At 43.6% G+C, this 23869-nt stretch overlaps 1 protein-coding gene across 1 annotated transcript in view; it reads left to right on the top strand.

The window, feature by feature from the left end:
* slc39a13 (solute carrier family 39 member 13) overlaps positions 1–23869 on the top strand; it is a 114984-nt gene that overhangs the window by 68667 nt on the left and 22448 nt on the right. The window contains exons 5-6 of the mRNA XM_034191801.1: positions 11287–11406; positions 23424–23513. Of these exons, the coding sequence (XP_034047692.1) occupies positions 11287–11406; positions 23424–23513 (210 nt within the window). The remainder of the gene's footprint in view (positions 1–11286; positions 11407–23423; positions 23514–23869) is intronic.

The raw sequence follows: 23869 nt of genomic DNA, 5'->3' as shown, positions 1-23869 counted from the left end.
GTAGTAAAGAACAAAATTAATGTAATAACTAGTATAAATGAATGGAGATATGAAAAAAATTAACAACATTCCCCTCAGGGGCCACTCATTTTGTTTGTTCTACCAGGACCAGAGTTGGGAAAACCCTGGGTCAATGAGTAAAAGTCCTACCATGTGTTGCTTCTACCTGTGCACCAAAAACGGGTGATTTCATTGATTAGCTCCCCTACCTGCCTTCTAGGCATGAACTAATTAGAATCATGTGGTTGAGTGGGTGCGTGGAACAATATGTGGTAGGACTTTTACTCACTGAAGCTAAGATTTCCCACCTCTGACCTGGACAAATTTGGATAGGGGATTTTTTGCAAGTGGGAAGTAAAATAGAAGCTTTGACTGGTCACATATTTTCTACAGTGATTAATTTGCATGTCTTCTGCTTTCCTTCAAGCTGCTAAACAAGACCACTACATATCCCAGGGCCTTTGGGTAATTGTTGGCCTGCTGGCTTTCCTAGTCTTGGAGAAGATGTTTCCTGATCAGGGACCGCTATGAGGCTCCTGCTTCAAATCCCAGTCTGTATTTTTACTCAACTGTAAGTATTCCAGTGGTAGTTCATCAGTATCTTGTTTAGGTCAGAATGAGTAATCAATTTTTTGCAGTATTGTGATAAATTAGAAATATGATAAATTGATGCAAAGGCCATGATAAATGTGATTAAAATGAATTTAATTCAACTCACAGATGTCAACAAAATGCTGAGACCAGAGTGTAGCGCAGACATGCATTTTCTTTGAATACAGATGGGGACAACATTATCAGGCCCCATGAAATTAAAACAGTGTCATCCTCTGGTACAAACAGAAGACACCACACACGTCTGGATCCAAAATCCAAGACTCTCTCGAAAAACTGTAAAGAAAACCTGCACTGTCTTGGCCTTTGTTGCCCATCCCTGATGTACAGGCATTTGTAAGACATAGCAGCTTGTGGAAATGGGCCGCACTACATGTGATATTAAAGTAGACCTGCTTTGAAATAAATTGTCCGACAATCGGCGGCCATTTTCAAGCGGTCGAATTGAGAAATAGCTAGTATTGCAGTCACTCAACGCGCAGGATCGGACTGAAGGTGCTAGCACTCTGTCTTCTCTCTTACGTCACGGCAATGTCCGGATGTACAAACAGTTTTCGCAGAGGCCAAATTTTAGCTGCAAATTTGTCATTTTTAAATGAAGATTTCTCAGCTGAATTAAAAATTTGGGCTTGTAGATTTACTTTACTGCATTCATAAGGGTCTTATAAATACATATCAGCTATTTCTTTCTGAGATCTGACCACATTTATTTCAAAGCAGATCTACTTTAAGTCATTTTCACTGGCATTATTGGTGTGTGTGTGTGTGTGTTTTAATCTTTTAATGTATGAGGTTGTGTCATTTTTGAACATGTCATTGTTTAATGGACATGTTGCACAGAATTCATAATAAGTTAGAATTTGGCTATTTGAGGCTATGTGGTAATGTATACCCGTGATATGTGATATGTATATTCGGTGAATTGTCTGGAAGCATCCAATAATCAAAACAAACAGCTACAGAGACTTCCAGAAACTAAGTACAGTGTAACCTCATTTTTTTGAATGGCTCTCTTTATGAAAAAATCGGTTCACAAACATATTTTCTGAACAAAAAATGCATCACTTTTCGAACAAAGTTGTGGTGCACGAACAACTCCGAGGCAGTAGGTGGCGGTAATGCACCATGTTGGTTGCAATCTGCCAATAAATTCTAAAGAAGAATGGTTATTTTTGTTTTGTGTTTGGTTGTTTACTAAATCACACTTTTTGGGACTGCGTGGTGGTTCTCCTAACGGTTTACTTTGTTGTGGACATTAAAAGTTATGAGCTGCGTATTTTTTTCAGAATTGAATTTATTGCCAAGTAAGTTCTCACATACAAGAAATTTGATCTGGTGTCATTGGTGCATAAACGACAATAAAATAAAAGGAAAAAATACTTCTGTAAAAAAGTAAAGGAGTCAAATAAACAAATGGGCAAAACCATGTTCAAAATGGGGGTCTCTGGCTTTATATATAAGTCCAGCTGTGGACGGGAAGAAGCTGTTTTTGTGTCTTGAGCTTTAAGTCTTGATGGGGTCCTTGAGGGGAGGGTGGCAAAAGTTTTGTGTTATGGGTGAGAGGATCAGCCACTATCTTCCCTTGCTTGCCTCAGTGCCCTGGAGGTGTACAAGTCCTGTAGGGATGGGAGATTGCAGTTGATCACTTTCTCTGCTGTCTGGATGATACACTGCAGTCCGCACCTGTCCTTAGCAGTGGCAGCAGCATACCAGACAGTGATGGAGGAGAAGTTGATGGACTCAATGATGGCAGTGTAGAACTTCACCATCATTGTTTTGGCAGGTTGAACTTCCTTAGCTGCAACAAAAGTACATCCTTTGTTGTGCTGTCTTAGTGAGAGAGCTCCCACTTGAGATCCTGGGTGATGTTGATCCCCAGGTAACAGAATGACTCCACAGTGGCGACTGGGGAGTCACACAGGGGTGATGGGGCTGGCCGGGACTGGGTTCTTTCTGAAGTCAACAACCATCTCCACTGTCTTGAGGGCATTGAGCTCAAGATTGTTTTGTGTGTACCAGGACCCTAGGTGATCAATCTCTTGTCCGTGCCCCATCAGGCACGAGTTTGATGAGGGCTGTATCGTCTGTGAACTTCAGGAGCTTCACAGACTGGTGGGTGGAGGTGCAGCTGTTGGTGTACAGGGAGAAGAATAGAGGGGAAAGAACGCAGCCTTGTTGGGGGGGCGGGGGGGGGGTGATCTGGTACCGATGGGCCATGTGTTGGAGACGTGCCTCCCCAGCTTCACATGCTGCCTCCTGTTGGACAGGAAGTCAGTGATCCACCTGCAAGTGGAGTCGGCATGCCAAGCTGAGAGAGCTTGTTCTGCACAGAGACAGATGTTAGTTTGGATGTTAGACAGCTAGTCAGATGCTGCTGTCTTAATGGACAGTTAGGACAGTAACATCTGTCCCCCTTCACCATCATGTACGCCGGTGAAGTCTGGTTTGTAAAGGTAAAGTGAAATTAAATTGTCTATTTTATTATAATTACTGTACAATATCCCTGTCTTTGGTATTTTGTCTGATTTTATGAATGAAATGTGAAAAAGAGAAAAACACAGTGTTCTTTTTGGGGCCAGGAACAGATTAATCCTTTTACATTAGTTTCTTATTGGAAAATTGTTTCAGTTTATGAACATCTTGGTTTAAGAACATTAGGAACCAGCTTAGTACTAAAACCGAGCTTCCACTGTACTTTTTTTTCCACCCCGAGTGTTTCCCACAGTGTTTACGTCACTCTGCGCAAATGTTCCCAGTGCACACTGTTGAATGGAATGTAGGCAAACTACTACTAATGTTAACAACGGAGCAGCAAATTAATTGCAAAGTTTACATAAGTGTAATATCGTGTTATGGTGACTCATTGTAAAAGGGATAACTGTATTAATTTCGATGCAGTGTTGGTGAAAAAAAAAACTAAGAGTTGGGGTGAAGCGGGTTGTTTCTTCTCTGTATAGAGCACAGTGAATGAATTGAGCAGTGTGCGTCACTTGTGCACATCCATGAACTGGTAGGAAGTCCTGAAGCTCCTGAAAATAACATGTAAGAAATGCAGCTGCATGTTCAGGCAGCATACAAACCAGCATCGTGGCAGTTTCACATATGCTGGGTTAAAGTAGAGTTAATTTTGTCAGACAAGACAAGATGAAATATCTTCGTCAGCGACAGTTTTTTTTTTTTTCATGATGAACAGAAGACAATGATACTACGTCAGTGTTCTAAAACGCTAAGACAAAATTAACATGCATTATTGTTGATGACAAAAGGCGAGACTAAAATGTTTTGCGTGAAATAAAAACTGGAATAAAATCTCTCTCCTTTTTTTTATTTACAATCTCTTACGCTTTGAAAATGTTTCCAGAATGTGTCACATTCAGCAGCATTGATGCTGACGCAGTCCTGAGGAATAAACATCAAGGCTGGACGCAACATATAAAATGTTCTGTGGGTGCATTTGAGAATGCACAGGACAGCCGCGCATTCCAAACATTCAAAAATCAGTTTTTAAAATAATGTTGTCTGTTTTTGTTTGATTTTGCTCCTGTCTGCAGTAGGTGTCAGCCTGCCGTGTGTTTGAGCATCGATCTGTAAAGGCCACGAGAGCAGACACCAGCCTGCAGAAAAGTTAACTTACATTTTTATTACAAACTACGAACCTAAAAGCCAAAACATTTGTGTTTAATAACTGCACATTTAAGAATGCAACAGCACTAATTACATCACAGGTCACGCTACACATTAAAAAGAATAAATACGTAATAAACATGCTGCAGAGTAAATCTGTCTGATGCCAGTGGCAAACATTTAATGAAATAAATAGTTTTAATTTAGACTCTGACAGTGTTGACGTGTCTGATCAGCTCTCTGAGACCCAGATTAAAGATACTGTATGTAGTTTTTTTAACATGACAGCAAATGCTTCATCCATCCAATAATAATTTGTTTTTAACATTATTTATGACTAATATGTCAACAACTAACATGAAATATAACAAAATAATAAAATATGAAGTGTGCATCATATTTAAATTAAATTGGCTCAAGTTGTGGCTCTTACAATAGATAAAAATATTACAAGTCTTGAATTATTTATTTTATTTTAGTCTGCTTTGTATTAACACATTTCCAGCCAATTCTGAACATGCAAATGGAATAACTAGAGCCAACAATTGTTTAATTTCAAAAGACTTTGATTTACAAGAAAAACTAATGTCTAATTGTATCTGGCGGGAAGACTTGCAAATTTAAATTATTGGAGAAAATACCAAAAGCCTTCAATAATTCAACAAGTGTATTTTGTCAGATAATAACATTCAGTATTTGAGATGTGTGAAACACTACATTGACTGAAACATAATCAGAAATACTGTTTGTTTGTTTTTTTTAATCAAAAAGACTGAAATGTCTCAGCTGAAATGAAACTAAGATACATTCAGTTATTTTTTTACTAAAACTAAACTGAAATTAACAGACATTTAGTCAACAAAAACATGGCTAAATAAAAATGTGAATGGCTAAATATGACTAAAACTAAAAAGGACATTTGACACAACTAACTAATTTAAAAAACAGGTTCAATGGCGCCCTGGAGAGTTCCATATGTGCGTTCACAGCCCCAGTTATAACCACATTAAAACAGCTTTGTCCTTTGGTAAAGCAGATGCCACACATCTGGATATAAAATCAGACAGTCTTTTGAAAAATTAAGAATTGGGACTGAAGTGTGTCATCTCCTCTCTGTACAGAGCACCGAACTTGGTGGCGCACATGACGCTCATGCACATCTGCTAGCTCGTAGAAAGTCCTGAAGCTCCTGAAAGTAATGTATTCTCGAGTTTTTCCAAGAGTCTGCTTGCAGGTCCACTGATCTGAATGAATGCTGAGCCATCACTTTTGTATGAATGGTCGGTAGTTTATAATCTCATGTTGCAACGTTCGTTTCACTTGGTGTGTTCACTGTTGTGCAGTTTCTACATTTACTCAGACTGACATCACCCATGAGAAATTCCATGTAAAACGTTGACTCGCTAAGCGAGAGATTTAATTAGCAATAAAGCACATCAGCAACTACTGATTGTGACCATGTTACTTAAAATCACAAATAAGCAGTGGTGGGCACAGCTTACCAAAAAGTTAGCTTTGATAACAGATAATCAACTGAAAAGTTATCTTTTATGGAGCTAAACTGATAAACCACCCAAAAAATTATCAGAAGCTACAGCTAACTGATAATCGATAACTTTCAGTATTGTCTCCGGTACACTTGCAACTAACAAGCTGAATCACTTCTGGTAGTGTCAAAGACAACCACAGACCCAAACAATGAGTCAGCACTTTTGTCTTTGTGCGCCCTGCCTACTGCTGGAAGCTCCTGTTTACTACATAGCAGTTGAGAGGAGCAGCGAAGCTCAACTCATGGCGCAGTAGCAGTGTCGCCGTGAAGCAGAGGTCTTGGAAAATAAAGCAGTGCTGACTTATGGTTTTGAAGTGTAAATAAAATTAATACAGATAGAATAACTCCATTAATATCAATTTTGTCATTTGTACAAAGTTAAAATATAACAAATATCTTTTAATTTTAAATAATGCACTAATTCTGAAGTTTTGTAGCAAAAACAGACAGATGCCAAAGGGATTATGGGTAAATTAGCCTCCACTAACACTGATTGGTTGACTCATTCATTCTATGTTAAAATCAACACGTTAATGTGAGGTGTGTGTGTTGGTGTTTACATATAAATGTGCTTTTGTAAAATATGCCATTTTTAAATTTGTAAACAAAGCTATTTGCAAAAAGCCAAAAAGTTGATTTGACAACCGTCTGATATAACCGGAGTCAAAATAAATAGAACACTGCCATCTACTGGTGCCCAGATGCTTAGTACTTAGGACGAATACTGCCATGAACACTACTGGCCAGCAGATGGCAGAGGAGACCCTTAAAACTTTCAGTTTTCATACGGATCATTTATTATTCCAAATAAATAATTTGTCCGTGTCTGCTACATTTAAGATATGTGGAATTTAATAAATGCGAACTGAATTTCAGGCATCTTATATATATTACTATGGAACAAAGAGGACAGTCAGTGTTTGACGAAAGCAAGACGTTAAAGAACATGAAGCGTTGCAGCTCACAATGATTCCAATTGAAAATAATGGAGAAGCAACCTGAGCTGCTTCTGGCATTTTTACATAAAACAAACACAATAACAACGTCTATAAACCCAGATAATATATTCACAAGAGTTTTAGGCACAATATACAAAGGGTTAATGCTGTTATCTGTGTGCGCCTGATCAGAGTGTCACAATGCATTAACTCCTGTTGTGAATCTACTGAGATACCCATAATGCACTTTGTGGAGACACAATGTCCACACTAAAACCTTCAAGATTTAGTGCATTACTTTAAAACTAGGGGTGGTGGCCAAGTGGTTAATGCGTTTGGTTTCAGTGCAGAAGGTTCCGGGTTCAAATCCCACCCTGCCACATTTCTCCAGTAATGTGGAGTTGCGTCAGGAAGGGCATCCGGCGAAAACCTATGCCAGTTCAACATGCAGATCCACCTTGGATTTGCTGTGGCGACCCCGAGTGCAAACAAGGGAGCAGCCGAAGGGACTTTCACTTTACTTAAAACTAAAACATATACCTGATATTTTCACTTTATAAAACTTCAGACGTGATGTTTAAAGTGTAAAAACGTTTAGATAACTTGTCCAAATTAGTTGATTAAAATTTTAATCATTGATGATATTGCCATTGTATCAGGATGGAGTCAAAGAAATGAGCTTTTGTGACTAGTTCTGTGACCAGTTCTCCTTTGCTTGCAGAGGATAGAGCGGTTTCTCCTGAACCAGCTCTCCTCTTTTTGCAGAGGATAGAGCTGTGCGTCTACTGCAAAACATTTAACAGGTACGTACTCGAATCTTTGATTTCGGACTTCATAGATTTTTGTAACTGTTAAGCTTTGTTCACCACGCCTGCAAAAATAGGTTAGCGGCCTAAAATTTACTTGGACCAAAATTTATCAGAAGATAATTAGTCCGCTGATGGTTTTCAAGTTATCTGAAAAGCTAATCCGATAATGAAAACATTAGCTTAGATAATTAGCGGTTAGTGGATTAGCGGAACTGTGCCCACCATTGCAAATACGTACTTTGATGTTGTGTTGTTGAACAGCACGTTAAGTAAGATGCGACATCCTTTAATAAGTGTGTCAGATGTTTGTCCCCAATCACTACTATTGCCATTTGCTGAGGATGGCCATTTAGACATTAGGGAGTCAGTGCAGTATTGACTGTAGTGTGTTTGTTCATTGTTTTGCAGTGTGACTTATTTTTGCCTGACGATGGACGACGACATTTTGCTTCCATATATGCTGATGTGTACGAGTACATTAAGAAGTCACTATAAAGCTGATTCTTATTATGACTTCAACAAGTTATACTAACAATAAAGGTTTTTATAGCTGTAAATGGAAACCAGCATTTACTGGTGATGGGCTGTTGTCTTGTCCACAGGGAGTGGTAGACTCTCATCTGCCTTATGCTACCACATCTGGGTATGAATACTGACACCAAGGGGCCTCAAGTTCTGTGTAAGAACATAGTACACTGCGTTCACATGTCAGCAGTAGAAACATGTCATGCAGGTCATTATTGCATAACTTCTGTGGTCTCAAGTGGCAGACTGTAGGTGACTATGTGAGGTGCCGTCATGTTTAATCCAAATGGTGCAGACAATAATTTCATAATTGAAAGATAAAACAGAGTTTTAGACTTTTGCACAGCTTTGTAATTGAAACAGGAAGTCCTGGCTCTGATGGCAGCTTAAAAAGTGGTTGTATATAATTCCTCTCTGTAAATGACACATTTTATTCAGGCTTACCTTATTAAACTGCGTGACTATAATCAATGTCCTGCTGTCCATCTTTATGTCCTCATTACAGATAAAACAAGCTCTAGTTTGTCCTTGTCACTGCGTTAAGCGGCAAAAGTTGAAAGTTTTTAACTTTTGACTCATTTTTGTGTACATTACTGGGCCAAATTACTATTTTTTTTTTTTTTATGCCGCGTAAACCCTGTCTTAGCAAATAATAACTATGTTTATCTGACCCTCCCATGTTTATAGTTAAAGTTAAACAGAAGTTTGGAATTCACCCTCAATCCTTCAGTTGTGCCTATTTAGAGGCAGGGGATAAACAGATACCGTACTTGATAATTTCTGTGTCCACAGGAGCACAGTGGCGCTCATAGGCAGACAGAGGTCACAGTAAACAGGATGACCGTCTGTGAGAGAGGCACAGATGATAATTACTTGACTAACGATGAAAAAATAGTATCATTTCTGAATCACAACACTGCGATCCCAGTTTGTTCACTTGTGTTGTACTATGTTTCAACACTAGAGGTGGAAAATCTGTTGGAATGTTGCAAAGCATTTGTTTTGAAATAGTTGGTGATGTAATGAGATGCCATTTAGCACAACAGGTAATATTTTCCTTTTGATACGGACTTTGGTACAACATTTTGAAATGGGGGTGTTGCAGACTTTGAAACGTTTAGTGTTTTATGTTTACTGTCAATAATTTTCAATAATTTTTGCTGGATGTTCCGTGCGAGTTGCTCCACTCGGTCTAAAGTTCCAGCTACCGGCATAATACATTTTTTTAAGAATGTCTTCGTGACGATTTTGAAGAGCTCTTACGATTAATTAATTGTAACATCTTTATTTGCAATTAATTCACAAAAATGACTGTCATGCCCATATCTTCTATAAAATAACACTAGCTGAGTTACCCATTCTACACACAGATAATAGAGATGAATTTTAGTCATGTCATTGTATATTTCATGTCACTTTAATTAAGGTGTAGTAAGTTGCATTGCATTGTGTGTATGTTGTTATCATTAATTTTTCATAGAGAAATTTGTGACATTTATGAGACTCAAGTGAATGATGATAAAAAGGTTATAGCATGTCATATCTCGGCAATGCTCTGCCATGCCGTACACAACAGGCACATTTTAATTGGAAAAAACGCTTCCTTTAACTGGCACACGGTGCACACTGACCCATTCGAATTGTAATTAAAGCGCACCTTAGTAAAGTGTGATTCTTGCTTCCTGACCCGAGTACCACGTGAACTGTGAAAATAAGGGCTCCAGTGAGCAGGTTGTGATCCATTATATAAGGCTGACCGTGTGTGTGTCTGTGTGTGTACGTGTGTGTTTGTGCATGTATGCTTTCAACCTACGGGGCCCAGTGACCTCCCCCTTGGTGCCCACAGTCATAGCATAGCAAGTTTGGGATCAATTGCTTAATTACTGTGGCTGCGCATAGTGAACACACACACACAGTCAGCTTCATATATTATATGGTAAGCCACAAGGCAGCCCTAGATATAGGATTTTTAGTAACTGTATGTACAATTCTGCTGTGATGCAGTGTGTATTTCATCGATATTTTAGATCATTTAGAATTAAGACTTATGAGTCATGTGAATTTAGTAGTTTTCATTATGTCATCATGCCCCTCATATGTCAAACATAGGAAGCAGACACACTTCCCTAATCCAAAAGATGGTGTGAAATTTCCCTACACCACTTGAGTTGACCATCAGTCTCAGTGACAAGTTCAGTGGTTTCACAATGATTCAAAAGAGAACTTGGTGGTTCTCGAAAAAAGAAGCCAGTCTGAGGTGAACTCATGATCAAAATATAAACACTGCTGTGGGAATTTATTTCTGCAAGCGTAGGCGAAGGTAGAGTACACATTATAACACATACATATTAACAGTGGTGGAAAAATGATCTAAATCTTGCAGTGTGATCAATGAGTAGGTATTACCAAACAGAAGACTACCATTGAAAGTCAAACATTTTTTATTCTGTTTGTACACCTTGCTTTAGCGAGTTACATAAATCTTGATACTAATACAATAACATGCTTTTGGAGGGTGGTATGCATTTTCAGAGGCCCGACATCCGTGCCCAGTCGCCAAAATAACAGATATTCGCCTGAGTTAGACGAGGGCGAATATCGGTCATTTTGGGCGACTGGACATGGACAGAGGGACACAGAAAATGCGTACCGCATGACCACTGCATGTTGTTTGCATTATTATCATTTACTGAGATACACAACACGTGGAATCACATTAACAATATTTAATGTCATTTCAAAACGCACGACACCCAGCAAACGCATACATAAAACATTGGCTCACTTTAAGTTTTGTTGTGTTGGCTGTGGTACCGCGCTGCTTTCCAAATTCGCCAGTGCGTACTCATCAAGCTGGCTGCTTTGGCTGCTGTTCATTATTGGACTATCCATGAGAAAATCATCCGGAATATCCATATTGGGACCAACACACACACACTTCTCGCCTTTTCATGTTATCGTCTGCAGACAGGTCTTGGGTTGCGCATGCTGTGACGTCATCACTTTATGCACAGCAGGCAGGTATTGGGATACCCGCCCGTTACTGCTGCAGGTATCGACAGGTAGCGTAAATGTACATCTATGCTACTGGCCCAGCAACACCTCAGTAAGTGATTATGATGATGGATAATCCTTGGAAGAAGGCAGTCACAGAACAAAAGTGGTAGGTTATCATTCTACATGGAACAACATGTTCACTGTTGCCTTGCTTTTCTCCTATTTTTCGCAGGCATCATCTAAATCTGTTTTTGTCAGAAAGGATCTAGCATTGCTTAGAAATGGGCACCATGCTGAGTCAAGGAACTCCTCCAAGCAAAAGAGTCTGCACTACAGTTCAGAGAAGATCAAGGTATGCTGCCAAACAAAGCATTTTCCATGTAACAAAAAAGTATGCATAAATCAATCCAACCTGAGCACAGTCACAAATATTTTTGTGCTTTGAAGCAAAATACAAGGCTTTAATTTAGTATGTGTATCAGTTCATTTTATCTGATGCATTGTTTTGAAATACAAGATGATGCTTTAAACAGTCATTTTTTTTTTTTTTTGGACCAGAGTCTTCTCCTTCATCATCATCATCATCTTCAACCGTTTATCCGGGCTTGGGTCGCGGGGGCAACAGCTCTAGCAGGGGACCCCAAACTTCCCTTTCCCTGTCCACATTGACCACCTCTGACTGGGGGATCCCAAGGTGTTGTGGAGATATAATCTCTCCACCTAGTCCTGGGTCTTCCCTGGGGTCTCCTCCCAGATGGATGTGCCTGGAACACCTCCCTCGGGAGGCACCCAGGAGGCATCCTTACCAGATGCCCGAACCACCTCAACTGGCTCCTTTCAACACGAAGGAGCAACGGTTCTACTCCGAGCTCCCCACAGATGACCGAGCTTTGACTGGCAGCTTATAAGCAAATCATATTTTAAATCTCACAATCCTCCAGCCAGCTGAGACTTTATAATGAATAAAAATAGACAGTCTTCCAGTCCAGTTAAATGGCATGTAAATTACCAGGAAACTACTGTTATTAACACATCTCTGTGGTTTTAGTCAGTAAATGATTAGCATTTATGTTTAGTCAGCAGGATTACCAACCATTTACTGACTTGACGAGTAAAATTAGCCCACCACTTTGAAGAAGTAGTGTATTTGGCCATTACTGTGGTGACATTAGAAGTACTTTAAAGACCAGTGATGATGGTAGACAGCAGAGCAGAGGATAATACTGTATGAGCTGTTTGAAATGGAGATATTCCAACACTACTCAGTGTTAGTCTTGGATTTTTTGGCATTTTTAGGGTATCAATATTTGCTTTGTGTACTCTAACAGCTCCCAGTTCTTTGTCAGTGTCCAAAATTCCAACCGTTAAGCCGGTCATACACTACAAGATAATGATGATGATGATAATGCGATACTGTCATATCATAGATACGGTGTATCCGGAAAGTATTCACAGCGCTTCACTTTTTCCACACTTTATGTTACAGCCTTATTCCAAAATGGAGTAAATTAATTTTTGTTCCCTCAAAATTTTACTCACAACACCCCATAATAAATATTGGTTTGACTCTAATAAATTATCACTTAATTTCGGTAAAACTAAGTGCATCATATTTGGAAATAAGCCTAGAAATTTAAGCAGTAAATTGTTGTTGAATGGTGTTGAAATTGCAATTGTATCTCAAACTAAATTTCTTGGAGTTTTTGTTTATGATAAGCTCTGTGGCAAACTCATATAAAACATGTTGAGTCTAAAATATCAAAAGTTATTGCTATCTTGTACAAGCTCAATACTTTCTCCCCCAGCATCTGCTGGTTTCATTGTATCACTCATTACTTGTTCCTTATATGACTTATTGTATTGAAGTTGGGGAAATACATATAAAACAAATACTAATCCATTATTTCTGTAACAAAAAAAGCTATAAGAGTGATAAATAAAAAACATATCGTGAACCAACAAATTCATTGTATGTAAAAGTTTGTTTTCTTTTGATTTGTTTTGTAAATGAGAGATTTTGTTTGTGCGTGTGTGCTGAATAAATCATTCATAATGACAGTATGACAAAGGGCTTTTAAAATTTTATTTTATTTTGCTAATTATTAAAATAAAAATCTAAGAAATCACGGCAATGTAAGTATTCACAGCCTTTGCTCAATACTTTGTTGATGCACCTGTGGCAGTAATACAGCCTCAAGTCTTCTTGATTATGATGCCACAAGTTTGGTGCACCTGTCTTGGGGCAGTTTTGCCCATTCCTCTTTGCAGCACCTCTCAAGCTTCATCAGGTTGGATGAGGAGTGTCAGTGCACAGCCATTTTCAGATCTCTTCAGAGATGTTCAATCAGATTCAGGTCTGGGCTCTGGCTGAGCCACTCAAGGACATTCACAGAGTTGTCCTGAAGCCACTCCTTTGATATCTTGGCTGTGTGCGTCGGGTCATTGTCCACCTGAAAGATGAACCGTCTCCCCAGTCTGAGGTCAAGAGCTCTCTGGAGCAGGTTTTCATCCAGGATGTCCTCTGTACATTGCTGCATTCATCTTTCCTTCAATCCTGACTAGTCTCCCAGTTCCTGCCACTGAAAAATAGCCCCACAGCATGATGCTGCCACCACCATACTTCACTGTGGGGATGGTGCCTGGGTTTTTCGAGACACGATGCGTAGCATTCACGCCAAAGAGTTCAGTCTTTGTCTCATCAGACCAGAGAATTTTGTTTCTCATGGTCTGAGAGTCCTTCAAGTGTCTTTTGGCAAACTCCAGGCGGGCTGCCATGTGCCTTTTACTAAGGAGTGGTTCCATCTGGCCACTCTACCATACAGGCCTGATTGGTGGATTGCTGCAGAGATGGTTGTCCTTCTGGAAGGTTCTCCTCTCTACACAGAGGAATGCTGGAGCTCTGACAGAGTGACCATTGGGTTCTTGGTCACCTTCCTGACTAAGGCCCTTCTCCCACGATCACTCAGTTTAGATGGGCGGTCAGCTCTAGAAAGAGTTCTGGTGGATCAGAACTTCTTCCATTTACAGATGTTGGAGGCCAGTGTGTTCATTGGGACCTTCAAAGCAGCAGCAGCAATGTTTCTGTACCCTTCCCCGGATTTGTGCCTCGCGACAATTCCTTTTACTTCATGCTTGGTTTGTGCTCTAACGTAATCCATTATTTCTGTAACAACGTGTCAACTGTGGGATCTTATATGTAGACAGGTGTGTGTCTTTCCAAATCATATCCAATCAACTGAATTTACCCCAATTTAATAATTTACCTCCAATTAAACTGCAGAAACATTTCAAGGATGATCAGTGAAAACAGGATGCACATGAGCTCAATTTTGAGCTTCATGGCAAAGGTTGTGAATACCTATGTACATGTGATTTCTTAGTTGTTTTAATTTTTACCCAAGGCCATCAAATATAACCATCTGGTATTACGAAGGCTTAGCATCTGTTCGTCTGTCTATGCTCAGCATAAATAAGTCCAGTCCCAGAGTCTTTAACTTTGCAGGAAACATTCTTGGGATGGCTAACCTTGACCTACTTTAAGAGGTTAAAAATGTTCAATTCAATTTCAGTTTATTTTCATTCATGCAGTGCCAAATTACAACAAAGTTGCCTCAAGGTGCATCATACAAATAAGGTCTAACTTTATCAACCACCAGAGCAAGCACACAGGCGACAGTCATAAGGAAAAACTCCCTAGATTATTTGAGGAAGAAAACCTCAACCAGACTCAAAGGGGTGACCCTCTGCTTGGGCCATGCTACCGACACAATTTACAAAACAATTCACAAAATGAATATATAGGAAGTGTTGCTGATGGACAGGATGGTTACAGAAACAGACCACACCCATCTTTGGATGGAGCCAATTGACAATACGAATATACAGGAAATTTTGGGAAGGATGGGAGGCTTACAGAAGAAGACACCCACTCCCATCTGTGGATGGAGCCACACCTCAAACAGGGAGAAAAAAAAATAGAATCGGGCATCAGAAAGACAACAACTACAGTATAATTTGTCAGCATTAAGCAACAAGAAAAACAGAAGACATACTAAGGTGATCGCCAGCCACATGTCCTAAGCTTCACTAAAAGACCCAGAATGTAGATAAACTTGAGGCCGCGGCCCACTCCATTTCCTAATAAAATTAATTTAAGAGTAAAAGCATAGCAACATACTATGCCAGTATGCTAGCCGTATGAAAGGGAAAATAAGTCCGTCTTAAGTCTGGACTTGAAAGTCTCTACAGCAGGGGTGTCCAACCTTTTCTGAACCGAGATCTATTTTTAAAGCTGACAGTCTATCGAGATCTACCAAGCCATATCAAACGCCATAGTGTAGCTGCAATTTATTGTGCACCAATATAATAACACAATTTCCTGGCACAAAGATAAAGTTTTAACAATAATAATGCGTTGTTGAAGTAAATGTACAAAGAATAAGCACAAGTAGGCTTAGGACTGGCGTGTAACAACACAACAACGAACAACTCAAATTACACAATGCCTAATTAAAGTTGGAAAAGTTGTTCCCTACCTTAGTGGGACATCTAGCACTGAGAGGAGGCAAGAAATAAGAAAGGCTAAATCCAAAAGCTGTGCATATTCAGCATGGTTTGAACGTTTCAGAATTTTTAAAATTTTGGGCATCAATTCATTAAACTGTTCCAGAAATTTACCTCTGCTGAGCCACCTAACATCTGTGTGCACCAGTCCTCCAACTGTACATGGAATAACGAAAAAATAAATAAAAATAAAACCACAAACACCGTCATCTTTATCAAAAGCAGGAAATCACAGTATTAATAGTCACAGCTTATGTCTGTATTATATTTATAAACTGTTACAGAAACGGCTCTTCCATGTTACTTTTGTAAACATTACACAAAATGAAAAAAATAAAATAAAATTTCAAACACAGTCATCATCTTTAACAAAAGCAGTAAATCACAGAATTAATAGTCACAGTTAAATTGAGCTAACAGCTCACTATTTGTGTTCACAAACACAACAAATGCACGAAAAATAAATTAATAAAAATACTGACTTTTGAACTTTTTACATACCGTTTTTGTCCACAGCGTAACTTATTTCGGCTTTTTAAGCTGTTGCTTCAAAAAAAAAAATTTCTCATTGTAATTTTTTTTTCTCCTCTGCATCCTGCACCATATAAGAAGAAGAGCCTTCTTCTAGCGAAAGATAAACACTTCTGAAACTGAAACGCTGTTTTTCTAACCTGATAATACCACTGGAGTCATTTACAAAACATTTTGCAGATATTAGCATGCATGCTAACTTCAACCAACTCAAAGCTAACTTACCGTGGACTTACATTTGTTTCATTAATATCTGCAAATGCACAGAGGATGATCTACAAATATTCCTTGATTTGCACTCCCTGTTGTGTGGGCCGCTGAAGAGGAGGTACTGCTGGCCCACCACCACCAGAGGGCGCCCTGCCTGGAGTGCGGGCTCCAGGCACCAGAGGGCGCTGCCGCCTTACGGGAGCAGCCAGGGTGACAGCTGTCACCCATCACTGGACACAGCTGTTCCACTCAGCACGGAGGTATATCAGCAGGACGGCGTCTCCACCTCAGTGCCGAGATATCGCCTTAAGATTGAGGTAACCTTCTCTGCAAGCATATTCTGTATAACCTGATAAAACTTGTTAAACCTTTTCAGGACAGCTGACTACTGAAAGCTAATTACTTGGATAAGTACTCACCTTCCTGCTTAATTGTGACAAGAGGTGGAGGCGGCTTCTCCCCTCTCCGTTTACTGGGTGCTGTCGCATCCACACCTGTGTGTTTGTTGCTCTTCCCTGCCAGCAGTACCGGATCCGACGAGCGGAGGCAGTGGCCACCTGGGAATTCGGGACTTGGCGGTTCCAGTACTTCTGGGGTTCGGTGGCAGAGGAGATCTGGGTGGTTCCGGTTCGACTAGGACGGACGTCTCCTACCTTCGAGCCTGCCCACACGACACCAGCAGATTTCGGCTTAAACCCCAAACTATTGATTGTTGTATTGGTTGTGCTCATTTCACAACAGTAAAACTTGTTATTCACCTTTCTCCATTGTCCGTTCATTGCGCCCCCTGTTGTGGGTCCGTGTACCTACACTTTCACAACAGGATATCTCGGCCAGCGTCATGGATCCCGAGGGGCGTCAACCGGCTGTTGAACGGCCAATGGAAGAACAGGGCGCGTCGGCGTCTTCGGGAGGGGTAATCGGTGAGTTGCAGCGGATCCTCACCGCTTTCACCACTCGGATCGATTTGATGACCGAGCAGCACGTTCTCCTAAACCGCAGGGTGGAGGCTCTCGCCGCACAAGTGGAAGCGCGCCCTCAGGGCGCTGCTGCGGCTCTCCCTCCCGAGGACCCTGCGCGTGAGAGTGACGTTCCACTGGTCGTTCAACGGTCCCTTCCTCCGTCCCCAGAAGCTTACATAAGCCCTCCAGAACCGTACGGAGGCTGTGTGGAGACGTGCGCGGATTTTTTGATGCAGTGTTCGCTCGTCTTCGCACAGCGTCCCGTGATGTACGCGACTGACGCTAGCAAAGTAGCTTATGTAATAAACCTGCTTCGCGGGGAGGCACGCGCTTGGGCTACAGCGCTCTGGGAGCAGAACTCACGGCTCCTTCATACATACGATGGGTTTGTGCGGGAGCTCAGAACGGTGTTCGATCACCCCAATAGAGGAGAGACCGCTTCAACCGTGCTACTGTCAATGAGACAGGGGCGTCGGAGCGCAGCTGCCTATGCAGTCGCCTTCCGCATCGCGGCGGCGAGATCCAGCTGGAATAGCACTGCCCTCCGCGCCGCCTTTGTAAACGGACTGTCACTGGTCCTAAAAGAGCACCTGGTGGCGAAGGACGAACCGCGGGACTTAGATGGGCTAATCGATCTAGTTATACGACTCGACAACCGGCTAGAAGAACGCCGTCGGGAACGAGGCGAAGGGCGTGGCCAGGCACGCGTCGTCCCTCTCCCTTCCGGTACCGACCGAGCTCCGCCCTCCCCACGCTCCTCTGTTCCTGCGCTCCGTGCGCCTACGGCTCCCCCTGCTGACGAAGCTATGGACACGAGCAGGGCAACATTTAGGGCACCTGGAGCACAAAGGAGGCGGGCCTACGGAGCTTGTTTTGTTTGTGGCTCGAGTGAGCATCTTGCAAGCGACTGCCCCGAGCGGTTAAACTCCAACGCCCGCCCCTAGAGACTGGGCCAGGGGTGGGCCAAAACATTCACGTGGGACACACCCACATTGCCACACGACTCCCAGTCACGATCCTTTATGAGGATTCAACCCTGAAGGCCCCAGCACTGGTGGACACGGGCTCTGAGGGGAATCTGCTAGACAGTAGATGGGCCAGGGAGATAGGGCTCCCTCTGGTGGCTCTTACCTCGCCTGTACAGGTTCGGGCACTAGGTGGCTCCCTACTCCCAACGATCACGCATAAGACACCACCGGTAACTCTGGTGGTGTCAGGTAACCACCGGGAGGTGATCGAGTTCTTTGTGACTCAGGCCACCTCCCGTGTGGTTCTGGGTTTTCCCTGGATGCTAAAGCACAATCCCCGGATCGATTGGCCGTCCGGGGTAGTGGTACATTGGAGCGAGACCTGCCATCGGGAGTGTCTAGGTTCCTCGGTTCCCCCCGGCTCCCACGCTAAGGAGGAGGTCCGAGTCCCGCCCAATCTGAAGGCGGTGCCAGCGGAGTACCATGACCTCGCGGACGTGTTCAGCAAGGATCTGGCTCTCACGCTTCCTCCCCACCGCCCGTATGATTGTGCCATTGATTTGGTTCCAGGCAGTGAGTTCCCGTCCAGTAGGCTGTACAACCTCTCACGGCCGGAACGCGAATCAATGGAGACCTACATCCGGGACTCATTAGCTGCCGGGTTGATCCGGAATTCCACCTCTCCGATGGGTGCTGGTTTCTTTTTTGTGGGTAAAAAAGATGGCGGACTTCGTCCATGCATTGATTACAGGGGGTTGAACGAAATCACGGTTCGCAACCGATACCCGTTGCCCTTGTTGGATTCAGTGTTCACCCCCTTGCATGGAGCCAAAATCTTCACCAAGCTTGATCTTAGGAATGCGTATCATTTGGTTCGGATCCGGAAGGGAGACGAATGGAAGACGGCATTTAACACCCCGTTAGGTCATTTTGAGTACCTGGTCATGCCGTTCGGTCTCACTAATGCTCCCGCGACTTTCCAAGCGTTGGTAAACGATGTCTTGCGGGACTTCCTGCACCGGTTCGTCTTCGTGTATCTAGACGATATACTCATCTTTTCCCCGGATCCTGAGACTCATGTCCGGCATGTCCGTCAGGTCCTACAGCGGTTGTTGGAGAACCGCCTGTTTGTGAAGGGCGAGAAGTGTGAGTTCCACCGCACTTCTTTGTCCTTTTTGGGGTTCATCATCTCCTCTAACTCCGTCGCTCCGGATCCGGCCAAGGTTGCGGCGGTGAGAGATTGGCCCCAACCCACAAGCCGTAGGAAGCTGCAACAGTTCCTCGGCTTTGCTAATTTCTACAGGAGGTTCATTAAGGGCTACAGTCAGGTAGTTAGCCCCCTGACCTCACCAAAAGTCCCCTTCACCTGGTCGGATCGGTGCGAAGCTGCGTTCAAGGAGTTGAAACGGCGCTTCTCGTCTGCACCAGTTCTGGTGCAGCCCGACCCTAGCCGCCAGTTAGTGGTTGAAGTGGACGCCTCGGACTCAGGGATAGGAGCGGTACTCTCCCAGAGCTGGAAGACCGATAAGGTCCTTCACCCGTGTGCCTATTTTTCCCGCAGGTTGACCCCGGCCGAACGGAACTATGACGTCGGCAATCGAGAACTCCTTGCTGTGAAAGAGGCCCTCGAAGAGTGGAGACATCTGTTGGAGGGAACAGCCGTGCCATTCACGGTTTTCACTGACCATCGGAACCTGGAGTACATCAGGACCGCCAAGCGGCTGAACCCCAGGCAAGCCCGCTGGTCACTGTTCTTTGGCCGTTTTGACTTCCGGATTACCTACCGTCCCGGGACCAAGAATCAAAGATCGGATGCATTGTCCCGGGTACACGAAGACGAAGTCAAAACGGAACCGTCGGATCCCCTGGATCCCATCATCCCGGAGTCCGCTATCGTGGCCGCCCTCACCTGGGACGTGGAGAAGACCGTCCGGGAGGCCCTGACCCGTGACCCGGACCCCGGAACCGGACCAAAGAACAGACTCTACGTCCCACCAGAAGCCAGAGCTGCAGTACTGGACTTCTGTCACGGTTCTAAGCTCTCCTGTCACCCTGGGGTGCAAAGGACCGTGGCAGTCGTCCGGCAGCGCTTCTGGTGGGCGTCCCTGGAGGCCGACGTCCGGGACTACGTCCAGGCCTGTACCACCTGCGCCAGGGGCAAGGCCGACCACCGAAAGACCTCAGGGCTGCTACAGCCGCTGCCCGTTCCACATCGCCCCTGGTCCCACATCGGCCTGGACTTTGTCACAGGTCTCCCGCCGTCCCAGGGAAACACCGTCGTCTTCACGATAGTGGACCGTTTCTCCAAGGCGGCCCACTTCGTGGCCCTCCCGAAGCTACCAACGGCCCAGGAGACCGCGGACCTCTTGGTCCACCACGTTGTCCGTCTGCATGGGATACCATCAGACATCGTCTCCGATCGCGGTCCCCAGTTTACCTCGCACGTTTGGAGGAGCTTCTGCCGGGAACTGGGGGCCACGGTCAGCCTCTCGTCCGGGTATCACCCCCAGACCAACGGGCAAGCAGAGCGGGCCAACCAGGAACTGGAGTAGACACTACGCTGTGTGACAGCCGCGCACCCGACGGCCTGGAGTACCCACCTGGCCTGGATCGAGTACGCCCACAACAGTCAAGTGTCATCAGCCACCGGCCTCTCCCCTTTTGAGGTGTGCTTGGGGTATCAGCCCCCCTTGTTTCCGGTGGTTGAGGGAGAGGTCGGTGTGCCCTCGGTCCAGGCCCACCTACGGAAGTGCCGTCGGGTGTGGCGTGCCGCCCGCTCTGCTTTATTGAAGGCCCGGACGAGGGCGAAGAAACATGCAGATTGGCGGCGGGCCCCGGCCCCCAAGTATCGTCCTGGGCAGGAGGTATGGTTGTCCACCAAAGACATCCCTCTGCAAGTGGACTCCCCAAAACTCCAGGAACGATACATCGGACCCTTCAGAATCCTGAAAGTCATCAACCCCGCCGCAGTGAGGCTCCAGCTCCCGGCCTCGCTGCGGATCCATCCAGTATTTCACGTGTCAAGGATCAAGCCCCATCACACCTCACCCCTCTGCACCCCGGGTCCGGCGCCACCTCCTGCCCGGATCATCGACGGGGAACCGGCTTGGACTGTGCGCCGGCTCCTCGACGTCCGTCGGATGGGCCGGGGTTTTCAGTACCTGGTGGACTGGGAGGGGTACGGTCCCGAGGAACGCTCCTGGGTGAAGAAGGGCTTCATCCTGGACCCGGCCCTCCTGGCCGACTTCTACCGTCGCTATCCGGACAAGCCCGGTCGTGCGCCAGGAGGCGCCCGTTGAGGGGGGGGTCCTGTTGTGTGGGCCGCTGAAGAGGAGGTACTGCTGGCCCACCACCACCAGAGGGCGCCCTGCCTGGAGTGCGGGCTCCAGGCACCAGAGGGCGCTGCCGCCTTACGGGAGCAGCCAGGGTGACAGCTGTCACCCATCACTGGACACAGCTGTTCCACTCAGCACGGAGGTATATCAGCAGGACGGCGTCTCCACCTCAGTGCCGAGATATCGCCTTAAGATTGAGGTAACCTTCTCTGCAAGCATATTCTGTATAACCTGATAAAACTTGTTAAACCTTTTCAGGACAGCTGACTACTGAAAGCTAATTACTTGGATAAGTACTCACCTTCCTGCTTAATTGTGACAAGAGGTGGAGGCGGCTTCTCCCCTCTCCGTTTACTGGGTGCTGTCGCATCCACACCTGTGTGTTTGTTGCTCTTCCCCGCCAGCAGTACCGGATCCGACGAGCGGAGGCAGTGGCCACCTGGGAATTCGGGACTTGGCGGTTCCAGTACTTCTGGGGTTCGGTGGCAGAGGAGATCTGGGTGGTTCCGGTTCGACTAGGACGGACGTCTCCTACCTTCGAGCCTGCCCACACGACACCAGCAGATTTCGGCTTAAACCCCAAACTATTGATTGTTGTATTGGTTGTGCTCATTTCACAACAGTAAAACTTGTTATTCACCTTTCTCCATTGTCCGTTCATTGCGCCCCCTGTTGTGGGTCCGTGTACCTACACTTTCACAACACTCCCACTCTTAAAACGGAAATATTGTTTTTGATTGATTGAGGGGCTTTATTGAACATGTACAAATTGTATGTAAGACAATAGGATTTTAATAATTAAACAACTGCAAATTATAAAGAACACAATGCTCATACAGCCCATGGTATTTTAGCATTGTTTTATATTGAATAAATTTGCAAAAGTTCCAAAATAAAATTTCACATTGTCATTATGGGGCAATGTGTGTAGAATTTTGAGGAAAAAAATAATTTTTTTCCATTTTGGAAGAAGGTTGTAACCTAATAAAATGTGGAAAAAGTGAAGCACTGTGAGTACTTTCCAGATGCACCGTATGACAAGGAAACACAGAAGCATTTTGCAGAACTGCAGAATAACAACGTAGATGTTAGGAAGAGGGTGGGAGGTGCTCACTTACTGTCGTCTAATGGAAGGAAAAAATAAATATTGAGGCCACTGTTTAATTGTAGAGTGCTGAAAGTGTGATTGTATTCACACGATTCCATTTGTTCATAAAGGTGTGCAAAATGGACAAAAAAAACATTAATCAAACCATGGGAATGAATTATAGATTGCACACATGCAATAGCATTTCAGGAGCTTTATTTCCCCCCAATATGGCCACTTTGAGGCTCCATGAGTCTGGCATCTTCGTGTTTGGACCTTGGAAGTCAGGTCCTTTCAAGGTATGTAGTTTAGTTTTTGTTTTTGTTTTTTCAGTTGCTCCCTTTCAGAGTTTAAGCAATGGAAACGTGCATCTCCATGCTACACATATGTTATGGAAGACCAATGTACTTTGGCCACAGGTGAACATAATTTCTGTCTCTTTTGGCCACTCCTGTTTTATTCACATGTGTACACGTGTATGCCTATGTTTTTGAACATGCTGGAATTGCTGTGACCTCATCTCTGCGTCAGACAAACCCGTTGTGGTTACTCCGTACATGCTGTAATATAGTGCGTGTTTCTCTGAAATTGCATCATAATACAGTGTTTGCCTGGCTTTACGCACGCTTGTTTCTCTGCTGTTTCACAACAAACCCACTGCAGCACTGCATTAGGGGCAATAATGTAACGGCAACATGTTTGCTGCATTACAGACAAGTGGCTACCTGAACTTACTGGCCAACTGTGTTGACAACTTCACCCATGGTCTAGCAGTAGCAGGAAGTTTTCTTATCAGCAAAAAGGTAAGGTTTTATCATCTAAAGTTTAAAAATACAAATCTTGTTTTGTTTCTATACTGCTGTTATAAAAATCTTGACTTTTCAATATGCATTTTTCATATTGATGTGATTACCCACATATCAACCTATCCATACAGCTGCGTAATTTTGAAGTTATTTTTTGTAATTTCATCTATATGCAGTTGTATGTAAAAGTTTGGACACCCCTGATAATTTTCATGATTTTCCTTTATAAATCATTGGTTGTCTGGATCAGAAATTTCAGTTAAATATATCAAATAGCAGATGAACACACTGATATTTGAGAAGTGAAATGAAGTTTCCAGTGTTTACAGAAAGTGTGCAATAATTATTTAAAC

This window comes from Thalassophryne amazonica, chromosome 2, assembly GCF_902500255.1.
Source record: "Thalassophryne amazonica chromosome 2, fThaAma1.1, whole genome shotgun sequence".
Taxonomy (NCBI): domain Eukaryota; kingdom Metazoa; phylum Chordata; class Actinopteri; order Batrachoidiformes; family Batrachoididae; genus Thalassophryne; species Thalassophryne amazonica.
The sequence above is the reverse complement of the archived record's forward strand: the minus strand, read 5'-3'. Positions and strand labels throughout refer to the sequence as shown.